Source organism: Hypanus sabinus, unplaced genomic scaffold (genome assembly GCF_030144855.1).
Source record: "Hypanus sabinus isolate sHypSab1 unplaced genomic scaffold, sHypSab1.hap1 scaffold_52, whole genome shotgun sequence".
Classification (NCBI taxonomy): Eukaryota; Metazoa; Chordata; class Chondrichthyes; order Myliobatiformes; family Dasyatidae; genus Hypanus; species Hypanus sabinus.
Window position 1 is genome coordinate 929,860 of NW_026781382.1, and position 15,196 is coordinate 945,055.

General features: G+C 40.2%; 1 protein-coding gene across 1 annotated transcript in view; it reads left to right on the plus strand.

Moving 5' to 3' along the window:
• LOC132389263 (uncharacterized) overlaps positions 1 to 12,685 on the plus strand; it is a 136,751-nt gene extending 124,066 nt beyond the window's left edge. The window contains exons 25-28 of the mRNA XM_059961758.1: positions 5,833 to 7,489; positions 8,385 to 8,465; positions 10,296 to 10,478; positions 10,706 to 12,685. Coding sequence (XP_059817741.1) covers positions 5,833 to 7,489; positions 8,385 to 8,465; positions 10,296 to 10,478; positions 10,706 to 10,787 — 2,003 coding nt within the window. The 3' untranslated portion in view covers positions 10,788 to 12,685. The remainder of the gene's footprint in view (positions 1 to 5,832; positions 7,490 to 8,384; positions 8,466 to 10,295; positions 10,479 to 10,705) is intronic.
• The last annotated feature ends 2,511 nt before the right edge of the window (positions 12,686 to 15,196 follow it).

Sequence of the window (15,196 nt, forward strand, 5' to 3'; positions counted from 1 at the left end):
ACAAGTTATTAGACCAGTCCACATGGCACAACTGTTGGAAAGATGTTGAAGTCAATTGCTAAGTATGAGGTTATGGATTACTTGCTGACACAAGGCAAGAAACGAAAAAGTCAGCATGTTTAACTTAACGGAAACACGTGCCTGACGAACCTACTGTATTCGATGGGGAAATAACTAGTGAGATAGATAAAGGGGATATTGCATATCTGGACTTTCTGAAGCTGCTTACCAATTTAAAGACCTATGCTATTGGGGAAATAGAAAGCCTACAGCACAAGGCCGTGCCGATCATGAACTTACATTAGAAATTATCTCGGATTCCCCACAGCTCTCTAATTTTCTAAGCTCCATGTACCTATCCAGCATTCTCTTAAACGACCCTGTCGTATCCACCATCGCCGGCAGTGCATTTGCCTCACTCACCAGTCTCTGCATAAAAAAAAAACTTAACTTCAACATTTCCTCTGTACGTACTTCCAAGCACCATAAAACTGTGACCCTTCGTATTAGTCATTTTAGCTCTGATATAAAGCTTCTCACTATCCACACTATCAATGCCTCGCATCGTCTTTACCAACTCAATCAGGTCACCTGTCATCTTACGTCGCTCCAAGGAGAAGAGATCGAGTTCACTCAACTGTTTCTCAAAATGCGTGCCCTCCAAACCAGGTAACATCCTTGAAAATCTCCTCTGCACCTGTCCTATGGCTTTCTCATACTTCCTGTAGTGAGGCGAACAGAACTGAGCACAATGTTCCAAGTGGGGTCTGACCAGGGTCCTATATAGCTGCAGCATGACCAATCTCCTCTTAAACTCGGTCCCACGATTGATGAAGGCCAATGCACCGTATCTGTTCTTAACCACAGATTCAACCTGCGCAGCGACTTTAAGTGTCTTATAGTCTCTGACCCCACGATCCCACTGATACTCCACACTGTCAAGAGTCTTTCCATTAATACTATATCCTGTCATCCTATTAGACCTAACAAAATCAGCCATCTGACACTTATTTGTGTTGATCTCTATCTGCCGTTTTTTCAGCACTGTTTTGCATCCCATCAATGTCGAACGGCAACCTCAGACAGCCATCCACACTCTACACAACGCCTCCAAACTTTGTGTCATCAGCAAATTTAGCAACCCAAAACTCCACTTCCTCATCAAGGTCATTTATAAATATCACGAAGAATAGGGGTCCAAAACAGATCCCTGAGTCACTGCACTGGTCTCCGGCCTCCCTGTAGAATATCACATATCGGCAACCACACGTTGCCTTCTCTGGGCATGCAAATTCTGGATTCACAAAACAATGTCCCGTTGGTTGTCATACTTCCTTACGTTCTCAAAAAGTCTTGCATGGTTTACCTTATCAAATGCCTTGCTGAAATCCATCAACACACTGCATCTTTTGCCCTACATTCATATGTGTTTTCAGTCACGTCTTCAAAAAAATCAATGAGGTTCGACCTGCCTATGACACAGCCATGATGACTATTCCTAATCATACTATACGTCTGCAAATGTTCATAAATACTGGATCTCTCAATCTTTCCTATCAAGTTGACAATCACTAAAGTAAGACTCATTGGTCTATAATTTCCTGAGCTACCTCTACTCCCTTTCTTGAATAAGGGAAAAACATCCACAACACGCCAATCCTCCGTAACGTCTCCTGCCCCCATTGATGATGAAAATATCATCGCCAGAGGCGCAGCAATCTCCTCACCCACCTCCAACAGCAGCCTGGGATAAATCTCGTCAGGTTCCGTTGACTAATCCAACATGATGCTTTCCAAATGCCGCAGGTCACCGTCTTCCTAATAAATACATATGTTCAAGCTTTTCTGTCCTCTGTAATCATCCGTACAATCGCCAAGGTCCTTTTACGTAGTGAAAATTGAAGAAAATAATTCATTAAGTACCTTTTCTGTCTTTTCTGTTTTCCATTGTCAACTTGATTGGTCCTATTCTCTCACATCTTATCCTCTTGCACTTCAAATTCTTGTAGAATGCCTTTGGGTTCTCCTTAATCCTGTCCGCAAAGTGCTTCTCATGGCCTGTTCTGCACTCCTAATTTCCTTCTTATGCTCCTTCCTGCAGTCCTTATAATCTTGCAGATCATTACCATTGCTTAATTTTTGAACCTTTTGTAAGCTTTTCTTTTTCACTAGATTTACGAAAGCCTTTGTACACCATGGTTCCTGTACCCTACCATCGTTTCCCTATCTCATTGGAACGTACCTAGGCCGAACTCCACGCAAATACCCCGAAAGCATTAGCCACATTTCGGCCGTACATATTCCTGAGATCAACTGTTCCCAATTTCTGCTTCCAAGTTACTACTTATTATCCTCATATTTCCCATTACTCCAGTTAAACGCTTTCCAAACGTGTGTATTCATACCCCTTATAAGATAAGGGTTGATCGAAAATTTGTTCTTCTGTTGAAATTGGAAATGAGGGGCAGTACATATCCTTTGGTAAGAAGGTTCTGCTCTGCGATTGTGTTGTTACCCGATTATCCGCTTGAAAGGAACGATTAGAAGATTTTCAAAAATAGACTTTCCTGTTGAATATTTCTATAAAATGTTATCGAATATTGAGCGTGTTGCGTTTGTTTTATGGTTTTTGTTTTTTGCTTTTCTGAGGTAATATCGTCATGATGGACGTGAGTAAAATTGCTCCCGCTACAGAGATTAGACAATCGATAAAATTGTCTAACCCAGTGATTTGTGAAATAAAATTCATCCAAGTAAAATATTGGAGACAAATTTCGAAGTTGCCTTCTTCAAAAGAGTGGTACAAAGACATACGCCTTCCTCCCAGATTACTAACTCAGTGTGATTTGTGCATCACAGTCGGAGGCTGTTGAGACACTAAGTCACAACTCATGTCCTCTTGTTTGAATCTCCCCTACACTCAATGGCAAATCATGTTCACGTGAACTCTACCTATACCCCTCATAATTATAAATACCTCTATCGAGTCCCCCTTACACCTTCCACGCTCAAAAGTATAAATAACTAACTTGTTCAACCTTTGAAACACAGGCACCATTCCAGTAAATTTTCTCTGTGCTTTCTCTATTTTGTTGATATATTCCCGATAATTCGGCGACTAGAACTGTAAACAATAATCCAAATTTGTCCTTACCAATGCCTTGTACAATTTTACCATGACATCCCAACTCCTATATTCAATGCATTGATTTATAAAGGCAAACATACCAAAAGCTTTCTTCACCACCCTATCCACATGAGATTCCAGCTTCAGGGAACTATTATTCCTAAATCACTCTGTTCTTCTGCATTCATCAATGCCCTACCATTTACCATGTATGTCCGATCTGGATTATCCCTACCAAAATGTAGCACCTTATACGTACCAGCATTTTACTCCCTACCATCGTTCAGCCCACTCTTTTAACTGGCCTAAATCTCTCTGCAAGCTTTGAAAACCCTACTTAATTATCGAAAAAAATCACATATGAACATTTATTGGAATGCTCAGCTTGTGATTCGTCCAGTCACCTTGACATTTCAAGCACTTAAAATCACAAGTGCTCGAGGTAAGGCTCGAACTCATAGCCTTGGTTTGGGCATTTCTCCTCCGCGTACTACCATATAAGTACCGTGCGCTAACCGATTGCGCCACTAGAGCTCTATACAATTGGGGTGTCTGAAGTTAGAAAATGCAATATATGGAAAAGATTTGGGCGTTCTGTTAGACTCGTCATTATCAACATCTACACAAAGCACAGAAGTGATTCAGATGGATAATAAAATTTTGCACTATGTAATTCACTCAGTAGAGTGGAGGTCCATAGATATCCTTCTTAAGAGGTATAATACGCGTGTGCGTCCACGCCTTGAGTACTGTGTATAGTTTTGGTCTTCACATTTTGTGAGGGATCTGAAGGCACTGGATAGTTCAAAGAGGGCGACGAAACTCATTCCAGGTCCGCAGGGTTTGAGCAGTGAAATAATTAAATCATTTTGGCCTAGGTATATGTGGAATAAGAGGAGACATGATAGACCTGTTCAAATTCATTCAGGGTATCAGTAAAGTGGATGTCAGCTATTGCTTCAGAATTAATCAATCAAAGGGAAACAGTGAAACAGGTGGAGTTTGCCTGAGTAAAGTTTTCAATCCAACATCAGGAGGCGTTTCTTTGCACTGCTGTTAGTAGCCACATGCAAAAATCTACCGAGTTGTCCAGTTGAAAGAACTACCTTAGAGACTCTGAATCGAAAATCCACGGATATTTCAAAGGCTACGTGGATACATATTTTGCAAGGTTTATTGAAAAATAATAGTCTGCTCTTGTCATACACTTTCTAATGTACTTAAAACGCACCTGTGCTTCCAAGAGAACAAGATAGATCAAAAAAAAAGTTCACACACATTCATACTGATTAATGTTGTCTTAGACAGTATACTAAATGGATTGTTCTTTTTTTTTCCTAAACAAGCAATACATTTATTATGTGATTTGCTGACTTTGAGGTTTTGCTTCCTGGCTGTGTCTGTGTGTATATTGCATCTACTGTACTTCACATACTGCTAATAAGTGTGTATGTATATCGTTGTTGTATATACTGAATGCGTGCTGTGTGTATGTGTGAGTTTAGTCATTTCAGCATTTCATGACCTGCAACAGGAAGAACAAGAGTTGAAAGTAGAAAAAGCAGGGAACAGGCAATGGCTTGGGAAATGTAATTCTTATGACCGGGAAGCTTCTGAGCAGCAACGACAAATATGCTCTAAGTTTGGCTGTACCGCAGAAAAAGCTTGAAGATCATACATGTGTGTCAAGGGATAAAACGTAATTATTGTACCTTCTACATCGGCTTCCCGCTCTTTTTTATTGTCTCCTGATATTAGCGGTAAACCGATGCAGAATGTGTGGTGCTGCCCGAAAAACATTTTCGCTACAAATAGTATTAAAAAGGGAGAAACATGAACAAAATACAGGCTAACAAAAAGAAATTTGTTCCCTCAATATTATAAGTAAGATGGAGAAATGCTAACAGCTTTAAAATTGCATCAGTTAACCAAGGTGTAATCGAATGTGCATTGCACTTCATGGAAAAAAAAATAAAAAGTGCTAAGATTAGAACTCGAAACAGGTTATACTTCACAGAAAGTATCCAGTAATAAAAAGCAAAGTCCTACGGATAAAAGAGAGAAATTAGTCAGTGGATGACGAAACAACAAATAGATTAAGATAAGGAAAAGAAAATAAGATAGTCTGTGTATGACGAGTTACCCAATGAACAAGTAGTCCTTGGGGTACAGTCAGGCTCTGTCTTTATATATGCTTTGCCGCTCGCTTCAGTGCACGGCAGGCGACGCCGATGCTTTTTTACTGGTAAGTGAGGGGGATTGTTGTTTCGATGCTGCTTTTGTGTGGGATGTGGCAGCTAGTGGGATTCAGGATTATAACATTTAACTATCATTTATTCTTTGTGTTACTCTGTTTACTTGGATGTTTACGAAGAAAATGAATTTCAATATGTATAATGCATACATTTCTCTGACATTAAATTTGCATTTGGAAACTTTGAAACCTTTGACTATACCAGCTCTTAACTGAAAACAGGATTATGTCGTTGAATTCAAAGTTTTCGTGACGACAATAATCAAATTTAATTTTCAATTTTAAGTTAGATAGATATGTTATGAAGAACAACTTAAAACACATTTAATTTATAGTGATGTTGCATATCCAAAATGAGGGACGATTATTATCACTTTTGTCAGTTTGTAATTCCCTTTACTTATACCATGAACAAAGCGTAGAACTACATTTTATGTTTATTCCTTTTCAGATGTGAAACGACAACACAGAAACAATCTCGGAACCGAGAGTATGGAACAAAACTTGCCCAAGGCGCGTTTAATTTCTGACATCTACGTTGAGCCAAAGATTACAATGAAACAACATGAACATGAAAATTTAACAGGAGAAACAAATACGCATATTTGTGAAGTGGAGTACAATGAATCATTCACACTAAGCAACATTGAATCTGATGAAACCACCATCAGCGTTGTCTATGGAGCTGCAGGGATGGGGAAAACAACCCTAATACAAAAGATAATCAATGATTGGGCCAGGGAAGTGAAATTTCGGGAATTCGATTTTGTCCTTCCTTTCAAAATTCAGAACTTAAATGCAATAAAATCTCCAATAGCGTTAAGTACGTTGATCATTGACTCATATCCTTACTTCAAAGATTATCTGGATCATCTATGGAGTGAACCCAAAAAGTTATTGTTTATATTTGATGAGCTGGACCAATTGTATCGAACATTCACTCTCCCTGATACTCATAGGAACGTGGATCCACGATTCAGAGGTACGGACACAGAGTCTAAATATCTTGTATGCGATATCGTACGCTGTCTCCTACAGGGTGAATTTCTGAGAGGTTGCTCAGTGCTGATCACAACTCGAGATTGGAAACTGGACGTTCTCCATCACGCAACAACAGATTCAACTTTCGAACTTATGGGATTCACTTCTGAGAAAGCAAAACAGTATTTTCGCCGTTATCTCCGCAATGGACAGAGAGCAAATACAATTTTGGAATTCATTGAGCAGAGCAACATATTGTGTAACATGTGTAGTGACCCTCTGTTTTGTGTCACCCTCGCCTCGTCACTGGAGTCTTTTCAGGCACAAGGAGAAGAACAGACAACAATCCCCATCGGAATCCATACCCAGGTGCTCTCTGACTACGTCGCACAACTTCTCGCAAAATGTGGTTACGACGGTAATACAAACCAGAAGTGTTTAAGTCTAGTTGGCGAACTGGCAGACAAGGGAATTAAACAAAACACACTTTTGATTGAAGGCAACGCATTAACAGCTTTGGATTCCTGTCCCCCCATGTTTATCTCTGCATTTCTGTACCAGGATCCAGACAAACAGAGTGATGGTGTTATTTACGAATTCAGGCACTCTGTTTTACGAGACTTCCTTGCTGCACTTACCAATGTCCTAAATGCTCCAGTATCTCGACTGAAACAGATACTACATGAACGACCTACAGACATTACGGGGAGATTCAGTATATTTTCAATTTTTCTTGTCGGCCTGTCTTCTCGGAAGTCAACAGATCGCCTAGAGAGGGAACTGCAGACATTCCGCACTGAAGTTACTTCATGCATCTCCGAATGGCTCTCACAAAGTGTCAGCAGACGCTTGAAGGACATGGATACGAAGCATACTCAAAGAATGTTTCTTTGCATATTGTACTGCTTACTTGAATTTAGAGATAATGAAATAATGAAGGAAGTGCTGAATCTCATTACAAGCATTAAATTAAATCACCTTCGTCTCAAATCTCCCGACTGTATTGTTTTATCCAGAACATTAATGTCCCTTCAAATGATTCAAGAACTGGACCTCAGTTCGTGCTTTGCACAACCAGTGGCAATTTGGAAACTGGAAGAAGTGCTGCCCAGATGTGTAATTCTCAGGTAAAGTATCAAATACTTCAATATATAAAAAATATACACATATCATCATACAATGACCATGCTGTTGAGTGTACGAATCACACTGGAGCGAAATAATCAAACATATTTTCGTCATTGACTTAGGTTAATCGGATGGTCTAATTTGATAAGTTCTCGGAAGTTTTAGATTACCATGAAGTATTTTTCCCTTAAATATTATTTGTGTATGGTCCAAGAAAGCATCCTTTCGTATTGTATTTTAAAGTGGCTTGCAATCTCTTCGCGATTGTCTCAAATACCTTTCTTGTTAAAGGGCAAACATTTTGTCCTGCAACGGTTTACTACACGGAGTAGCACAATAACAAGGAGGAAGATCCGTTTGATTAATCCATGCTACTTGAAGTATTGCGGAGTGGATTTGTAGTATGGGTTAGTTCTTGACAGCGGACGTGCTTGACAGAGAACGTTCTTCTCTCCTGGAAATGGGAAGTCGCCCACTAAATAGAGGTCTAAAGCAGATGACATCATTTGCTGAGATTCATTTATTTGTTTACCTGAATGATAAATTGCAGTTATTTGTGTGTGTGCGTGCGTGTGTCTGTGTGTCTGTGTGTGTGTGTGTGTGTGTGTGTGTGTGTGTGTGTGTGTGTGTGTGTGTGTGTGTGTGTGTGTGTGTGTGTGTAAATAATTTACAACTTTGTGGCCTGCCTGAGTACTCCATGGACAGTGCAGTGAATTTCAAGTTGAGTAATTAGACTCAAATGGAACGTTGACCTAAAAGCAATACTTGTATAACTGAGTTTGTATTACCTTTGCTACACCATGTGAGAATTAAGCAGAATGACTTAATGGAATAGAGTTCAGAGTTTTCAGTATCCGGATCAATTAATTATTCGTGTTTATATTGAATGTTCAGATTGAACCAGAATAACCTACAAGATTCTGGAGTGAAGCGCCTCTTCGATGTTCTCAAAAACAGTAACGTAAAAACACTGGCGTAAGTAATTGTTTATGATGTCAAGCGTCAAGAGGAAGAGCTGGCCTTCAGTTGTGTTTATCTTTAGCGCATTAGGTCTTATAAAAGAGTCCAACTGATTCATCAGCACACAAATGATTGCAGAAGCTATAACGTGCAATGATGGGGTGGTAAATTGGATGTGTATGTGTGCAGATGATAATAAGTTAGGTGGTGTTGTGGATAAGGAAGTAGGCTTTCAAAGTTTGCAAAGAGATATAGAACAGTTAGAAGAGAGGGCTGAACGATGGAAGATGGAGTTTAATGCTGATAAGTGTGAGGTGCTACATTTTGGTATGAAATAATCCAAATAGGACATACATGGTTAATCGTATGGCATTGCAGTAGAACAGAGTGATCTAGGAATAATGGTGCATAGTTCCCTGAAGGTGGAATCTCATGTGGATAGGGTGGTGAGGAAAGCTTTTGGTTTGGGATGCATTGTTAAAATAGTACAAGTCATTGGTAAGGCCGAATTTGGAGTATTGTGTACAGTTCTGTTCAACCGAATTATAGGAAAGATGTCAACAAAATAGAGACAATACAGAGAAGATTTACCAGAACGTTACTTGGGTTTCAGCACCTAAGTTACAGGGAAATAGTGAACAATTTAGGTTATTCTTTGGAGCGTAGAAGGTTGAGGGGGGACTTGATAGACGCATTTAAAATTATGAGGGGGATACATAGAGTTGACGAGGATAGGCTTTCTCCATTGAGAGCAGGGGAGATTCAAACAAGAAGACATGTGTTGAGACTTAGGGGACATACATTTAGGGGTAACATGAGGGGGAATTTATTTAGTCAGAGAGTGGTAGCTGTGTGGAATGAGCTTCAAGTAAAAGTGGTAGTGGCTGTTTCGGTATTGTCATTTAAAATAAAATTGGAATGGAGGGTTACGGGCAGAGTGCTGGTCAGTGGGATTAGGAGAGAGTAAGCGTTCGGCACGGACTAAAAGGGCCGAGATAGCCTGTTCCCCTGCTCTAATTTTTATCTGGTTATATTATATGACAATCAAGCTGCTGAAAATCAAATGGTCAGGCGTCACCTATGCAGGGAAAGATATTGGTAGAGACCATGCATGAAAATTTAGTGTGCTGACCGACGATTGATGGGAAATAATGGAAACAGCGGCATGACATAACTGAAATATTACAGCTGCACTTATGCATCTATAAAGCGCAGATCGTTCTAATTAAAAGTGATAGGTTTTCAAAGTTGGGAGACTGTTGAAAACTGGATGGCAGGAGTAAACATAGAAGTAGTTAATGAAAAGGGGCAGATGACGCCCGTGCAGTTGCGGAGATGGTTAAGGTAGACGCAGAATTGTAAACTGCAGTGTAGACACAAGAGTCTGAAAAATAGTGTAAGTAATCTGAGAGAAATGTGATCAGTCTATCGCGTTAAGGGATGGACGATGTGCAGATAAAACTAAACAGAAGCTATTGTAGTTATTGCCTTTCTTCTCCGCTTTCACCGAGGATCTATTTTTTTCTCAGCTCGAAATAGCAAACTTTTCTTTCCCAAGTTTGGTGCTCCAGGCCCTGAGGAGATCACCCCACGTATGCTAGTTGTTCCTGTGTTTGTCCATATTTAGACAACAATGAAGCTGATTAAAAGTAGCTATGAAGACTCCATATTTATATGAGAGCCCATGGTTGAAGAAATTCTGATGTCACATGCATTTACATAAGTATAACGAAACTCTGCAAGGCGGGAATGCGTCTGCATATGGGTTATGAGTACATCTGAGTGTGCGTGTGTGCGAGTGTGTGTTCACTATTTAACTCGACTTCTCGTTTGTTTTCAATGCAGGCTGAAATCTAACCATCTTACAGACAATTGTCTGGAGAGTGTCTTCTCTGCTCTGACTAAAAACACTTCCCTGATGCAGCTGAACCTGAGCAATTCCAGTCAGGATGGAAAACAGACCAATCAATTTACTGATGAAAAACTGAAATATCATTATGAGAGATCCGCTCAGCAGAAGGAAATCAAGTGAGTTCATATTTGTTAGATATATTCTTTCGTTAAGGCAAAAAAAAAGTCATTGATTTCGGTTAAAAAGAAAGATGTTAATTACTTTAAACAATGATTAAAATAACATCATTCTTCAGACGATATAACAATATAATAGTATTAGAAATACATTTTGCTTTTTTATATCTAAAAAAGCATCACCAGCTATTAACTTTTGACGTCTAATTAGGTTTATTTTTCAACAGATGGCTACGCATTAAAGATATTGGACAAGACTTCACACGGTCCAGCAAAGAATCAAACTGTTTAACCCTGATAACAGACTGAACGTCTATAAAATTTTACATTTCATATGAAACTGTATTTGATGATATGGACCGTTTACTTCATCGCAGCCTGGCGATATGGAACAGAATCTGATGTGGACCGTTTAGTTCGATTCAGCATGGTGATAACGCGAGGACCTTTGACACTGTAGAGAACTGAAAACTTAAAGGAAGTTCTCAAATATTTAGAGCAAACACGAGGAAAGCTGCAGATGCTGGAAATTCAAACAACACAAACAAAATGCTATTGGAACACAAAGGCCAAGCAGTTTCTATAAGGAGAAGCGCTGTTGACGTTTCGGGCCGAGATCCTTCGTCAGGACTGACGAAGCGTTCTGTATTTGTTTTTCTCAACTAGTTTGGAGTTTTGCTTTTTGAATTAATAACATAGTGGCGTTGGTAGAATGGTGGAGTTCGCACATCAGTTTAGCAACTATTAATTGTGAGGCTTGAATAAATAGTGAAACGTATCCAAAGGTAGCCGAGCTCTGCAAAGTTTCAATCATTTTTCGCCTTACGTTACCCATTTTATAGCAATATTTATTTTCTAATCTGGTATCAGGGTCTCAGACCGAGGTATTGCCCAGTGTATGGATAATTTAAACGCTGGCCCCGGCAATCCGAGCTTCGGGATCTGAGGCGAGGATTGCGTAAGCCTGTGTCCGGCGACTGTCTTTTCTGCGAATTTTGCAGCGTTTTTGCCCTATAAATAGGATCAACTGAAATATTTATCATCGGTCGACGGCTGCTACATTGAGGCGATCTTACATGGTTCGGAATGTGGTCCTTTGCATCATGTGAGCAGCTTTTTCCATTATTTTATGAGTGTTTATTTCTTAATATGCTTCTTCGGTTTCTTACTTTGTGACTGTCAGTAAACAAATCATAAGGTGAATAATTTATACATTATTCCATATTAGATGTATTTGAATTTTATGTCTCGAATCTTGATGTCAACCCTTGTATCAAAGCAATGTGCAGGAAATAAATAACAATCCGGAGAAAACCTGCACGTGCTGTGAATCCAATCAACTTACAGAAAATACTGGAGGAACTCAACAGGCCAGGCAGGATCAATGGAAAAGTGGAAGCGGTCAACATTTGGTACCGAGACTCTTTAGCAGGACTGCAGAACAAAAAAGATAAGGAGTTATGGTTAAAAGGTTCAGGGAGGGGAGTAAGGAACACAGTTTGAAAGGTGAACCTGGTTGGGTAGATGGTTACAGTAAAGATCAGGAGAGCTGATTGGCGAATGAGATTGACATACCGGGCTGCATAAGGGGAAATCTAATAGGAAAGGACAGACGGCCATGGAAGAAGCAAAAAGGGGAGGAGCACCAACACAACAGGGAGGCAATGGGCAGGCAAGAACAGAAAGTGAGATAGTGAGAAGGACGGGAACTGGAAAAGGGGGTGGTGTGTTCTCATTGCTGGGTTCCGGAAATTGATGCACATGACGTCAGTTTTGAGGCTACCCAGACAGAATATAAGATTTTACTTCTATATCCATCGATCCATCCATTCCTCCCCGCTTAGCTCCCTCCTAGCACTTATTTTAGCAGACAGATATTGCTTTAATATTTTTTGGTACATTGCCAGAAGATCGTCTGAATAGAATTGTACAAGCATTGGATAGAATCACCGATATCGAGTTGCACAGCGGTACGTTAAACCACCATTAGCGAGTGGCATCGGCAATTAACGATGTCGCGGACAGCATTACTGATCGCCCTTAAATGAGTGGCACAGGACGGAATTATATCTGGAGGTATAGATAACGTCTTTAGGCGTGCTATATTAAGGCAGATATACGAGAGATTGAAGACTGCTTAAATTTTGCCAATGAACAATGTAGCCGTTATTATTAATTGTTAGAATTACTTTTAAAAATAAATTGTTAATGTGACAATTGTGATCCTTGTTTTGAAGGTGAAACTTCAAGCAAACATCTGTTAGTGCATTGCAGTGTTTACATGTTTGCAGGTCGGAGGTGGTAAGGCAGATGATCAGAAAGGTACATATTACTGGCGGTAGTGTAGCAATTGCAGGCTGCTCGTTCCATAAGACCACTTGTCTATGTATCATCGTAATAGTTACTGACAAATGCATTAATCCCATCATCCTCATCATCGACATACTTTGCGAAAAGCAGCAGTCCCGAAACCGACCCCTGTTGAACTCCAGTGGTAACCGGCAGAATAGTTTCCCTTTATTCCCACCGTCCGTTTTCTGCCGATCAGCCAATGCTCCACGCATACTAGTAACTTCCTTGTAATTCCATGCGCTCTAATACTGCAGAGCAGCCTGACGTACGTCACCTTGTATAACACCTTCTGAAAATCCAAGCACACCACATGTACTGCATCTCCTTTGTCTACCCTGTTTGTAATTTCCTGGATATTCTGAAGTAGGTTAGTCAGGCAGGGTTTTACTTGCAGGTAACCATGCTGGCTTTGGCTTGTCTTGTCATGATCCTCCAGATATTTCGTTATCACATCGCTAACTATCGATTCCAACAACTTCCCAACCACTACTGTCAGTAGAATAGGTCTATAGCTTCCATTCTACTGCCTCCCACCCTTCTTAAATAGCGGAGTAACATTTGCAATTTCCCGAACAATGCCAGAAGCTATCAATTCTTGAAAGATGATATTTAATGGTTCCGCAATCTCTCCAGCTAATTCCTTCAGAACTGGTTGGTGCATTCCATGAGGTTCAGAAAATGTATCCATCCTCAGATCATTAACCTTCCTGAATACCCGCTCAGTCGCAATTTTCACTGCACATGCTTCCCTTCCCTGAATCTCTCGAATGCCCGATATACTGAAGGTGTGAAGGCTGATGCAAAACATGCAATCAGTTCCTCTGCCATCTCTGCATCTCTCATTACGATATCTCCAGCGTTATTTTTATTGGTCCTATATCTACTCTCAACACTCTTTTGCCCTTTAGCTACTTAAAAAAAAGCGTTTACTATCTTCTGCGATTTTAGTCGCCAGCGCCCTTTCACAATTCCGCGAGTCCTTTCTAATGACCTTCTTAGTTTCCTTCGGCAAGTGTTTAAACACGTCCCAATCCTCTCTCTTCGCACTTCCTTTTGCTTCCTTTTTTGCTCTCTCTTTTGCTTTTACTTTGGCTCTGACTTCACTTGTCCACCACGGTAGTATTCATTTTTCCATTCGAAGATTTCTTATTTCGAATTTATCTGTCTTGCACTTCTCTCATTTTTTGTAAAACCTCCAGCCATTGCTGCTCTGCTGTCCTTCCTGCAACGACCCCTGTTTTGTCAACTTTGACGAGTACCCCTCTCATGCAATTGTATTTTTTTTTAAATTCCATTGAACTACTGACACAATGGAATTTATTTTCTCCTTGTCAAACTTCAAAGTGCATTGATTCATATTGTAATCACTAGTGCCTTAGGATTCCTTTAACTTAAACTCTCTTATCACTTTCGGAGCATTGCACAACACCCAATCAAGCACAGCTACTTCCCTAGTGGGCTCAAGAGCAAGCTGTACTAAATAAAGATACCTTCGACTTTCTACAGATTCTCTCTATTCAGGTCTACTACTGGCCTGGTTTCCACAATTCTCGTTCATGTCATGTTCCTAAGCGATTTTCATGACATTGCAATTCTGACACGCCTTTTCTATCTCCTGATATAATTTGTAAACCACATCCCGGTTACTCTTTGAACAATAGACAATAGACAATAGGTGCAGAAGTAGACCATTCGTCCCTTCGAGGCTGGACCACTATTTTGAGATCATGGCTGATCATCTACTATCAAAACCCGGTTCCTGCCTTGTCCCAATATCCCTTGCTTCCCCTATCTAGCTCCTTCTTGAAAGCATCCAGATAATTTGCCTCCACTGCCTTCCGAGGCAGTGCATTCCAGACCCCCACAAATATCTGGGAGAAGAAGTTTTTCCTTAACTTTCTCCTAAATGACCTACCCCTTATTCTCAAACCATGCCCTATGGTACTGGACTCACCCAGCATCTGGAACATAATTCCTGCCTCTATCTTGTCCAATCTCTTAATAATCTTAGATGTTGCAATTAGATCTCCTCTCAATCTCCTTAATTCCAGCGTGTACAAGCCCAGTCGCTCTAACCTCTCTGCGTAAGACAGTCCGGACATCTCATGAGTTAAACTTGTGAATCTATGCTACACTTCCTCTACAGTCAGTATGTCGTTCCTTAACCCTGGAGAACAAAACTGTGCACAAATCTCCATGTGTGGTCTCACCATGGCCCTGTACAAATGCAACAGGATTTCCTTGCTCTTGTACTCAATCCCCTTTGTAATAAAGGCCAACATTCCATTAGCCTTCTTCACTGCCTGCTGTACTTGCTCAATCACTTTCAGTGACTGATGAACAAGGACTCCTAGATCTCTTTGTAT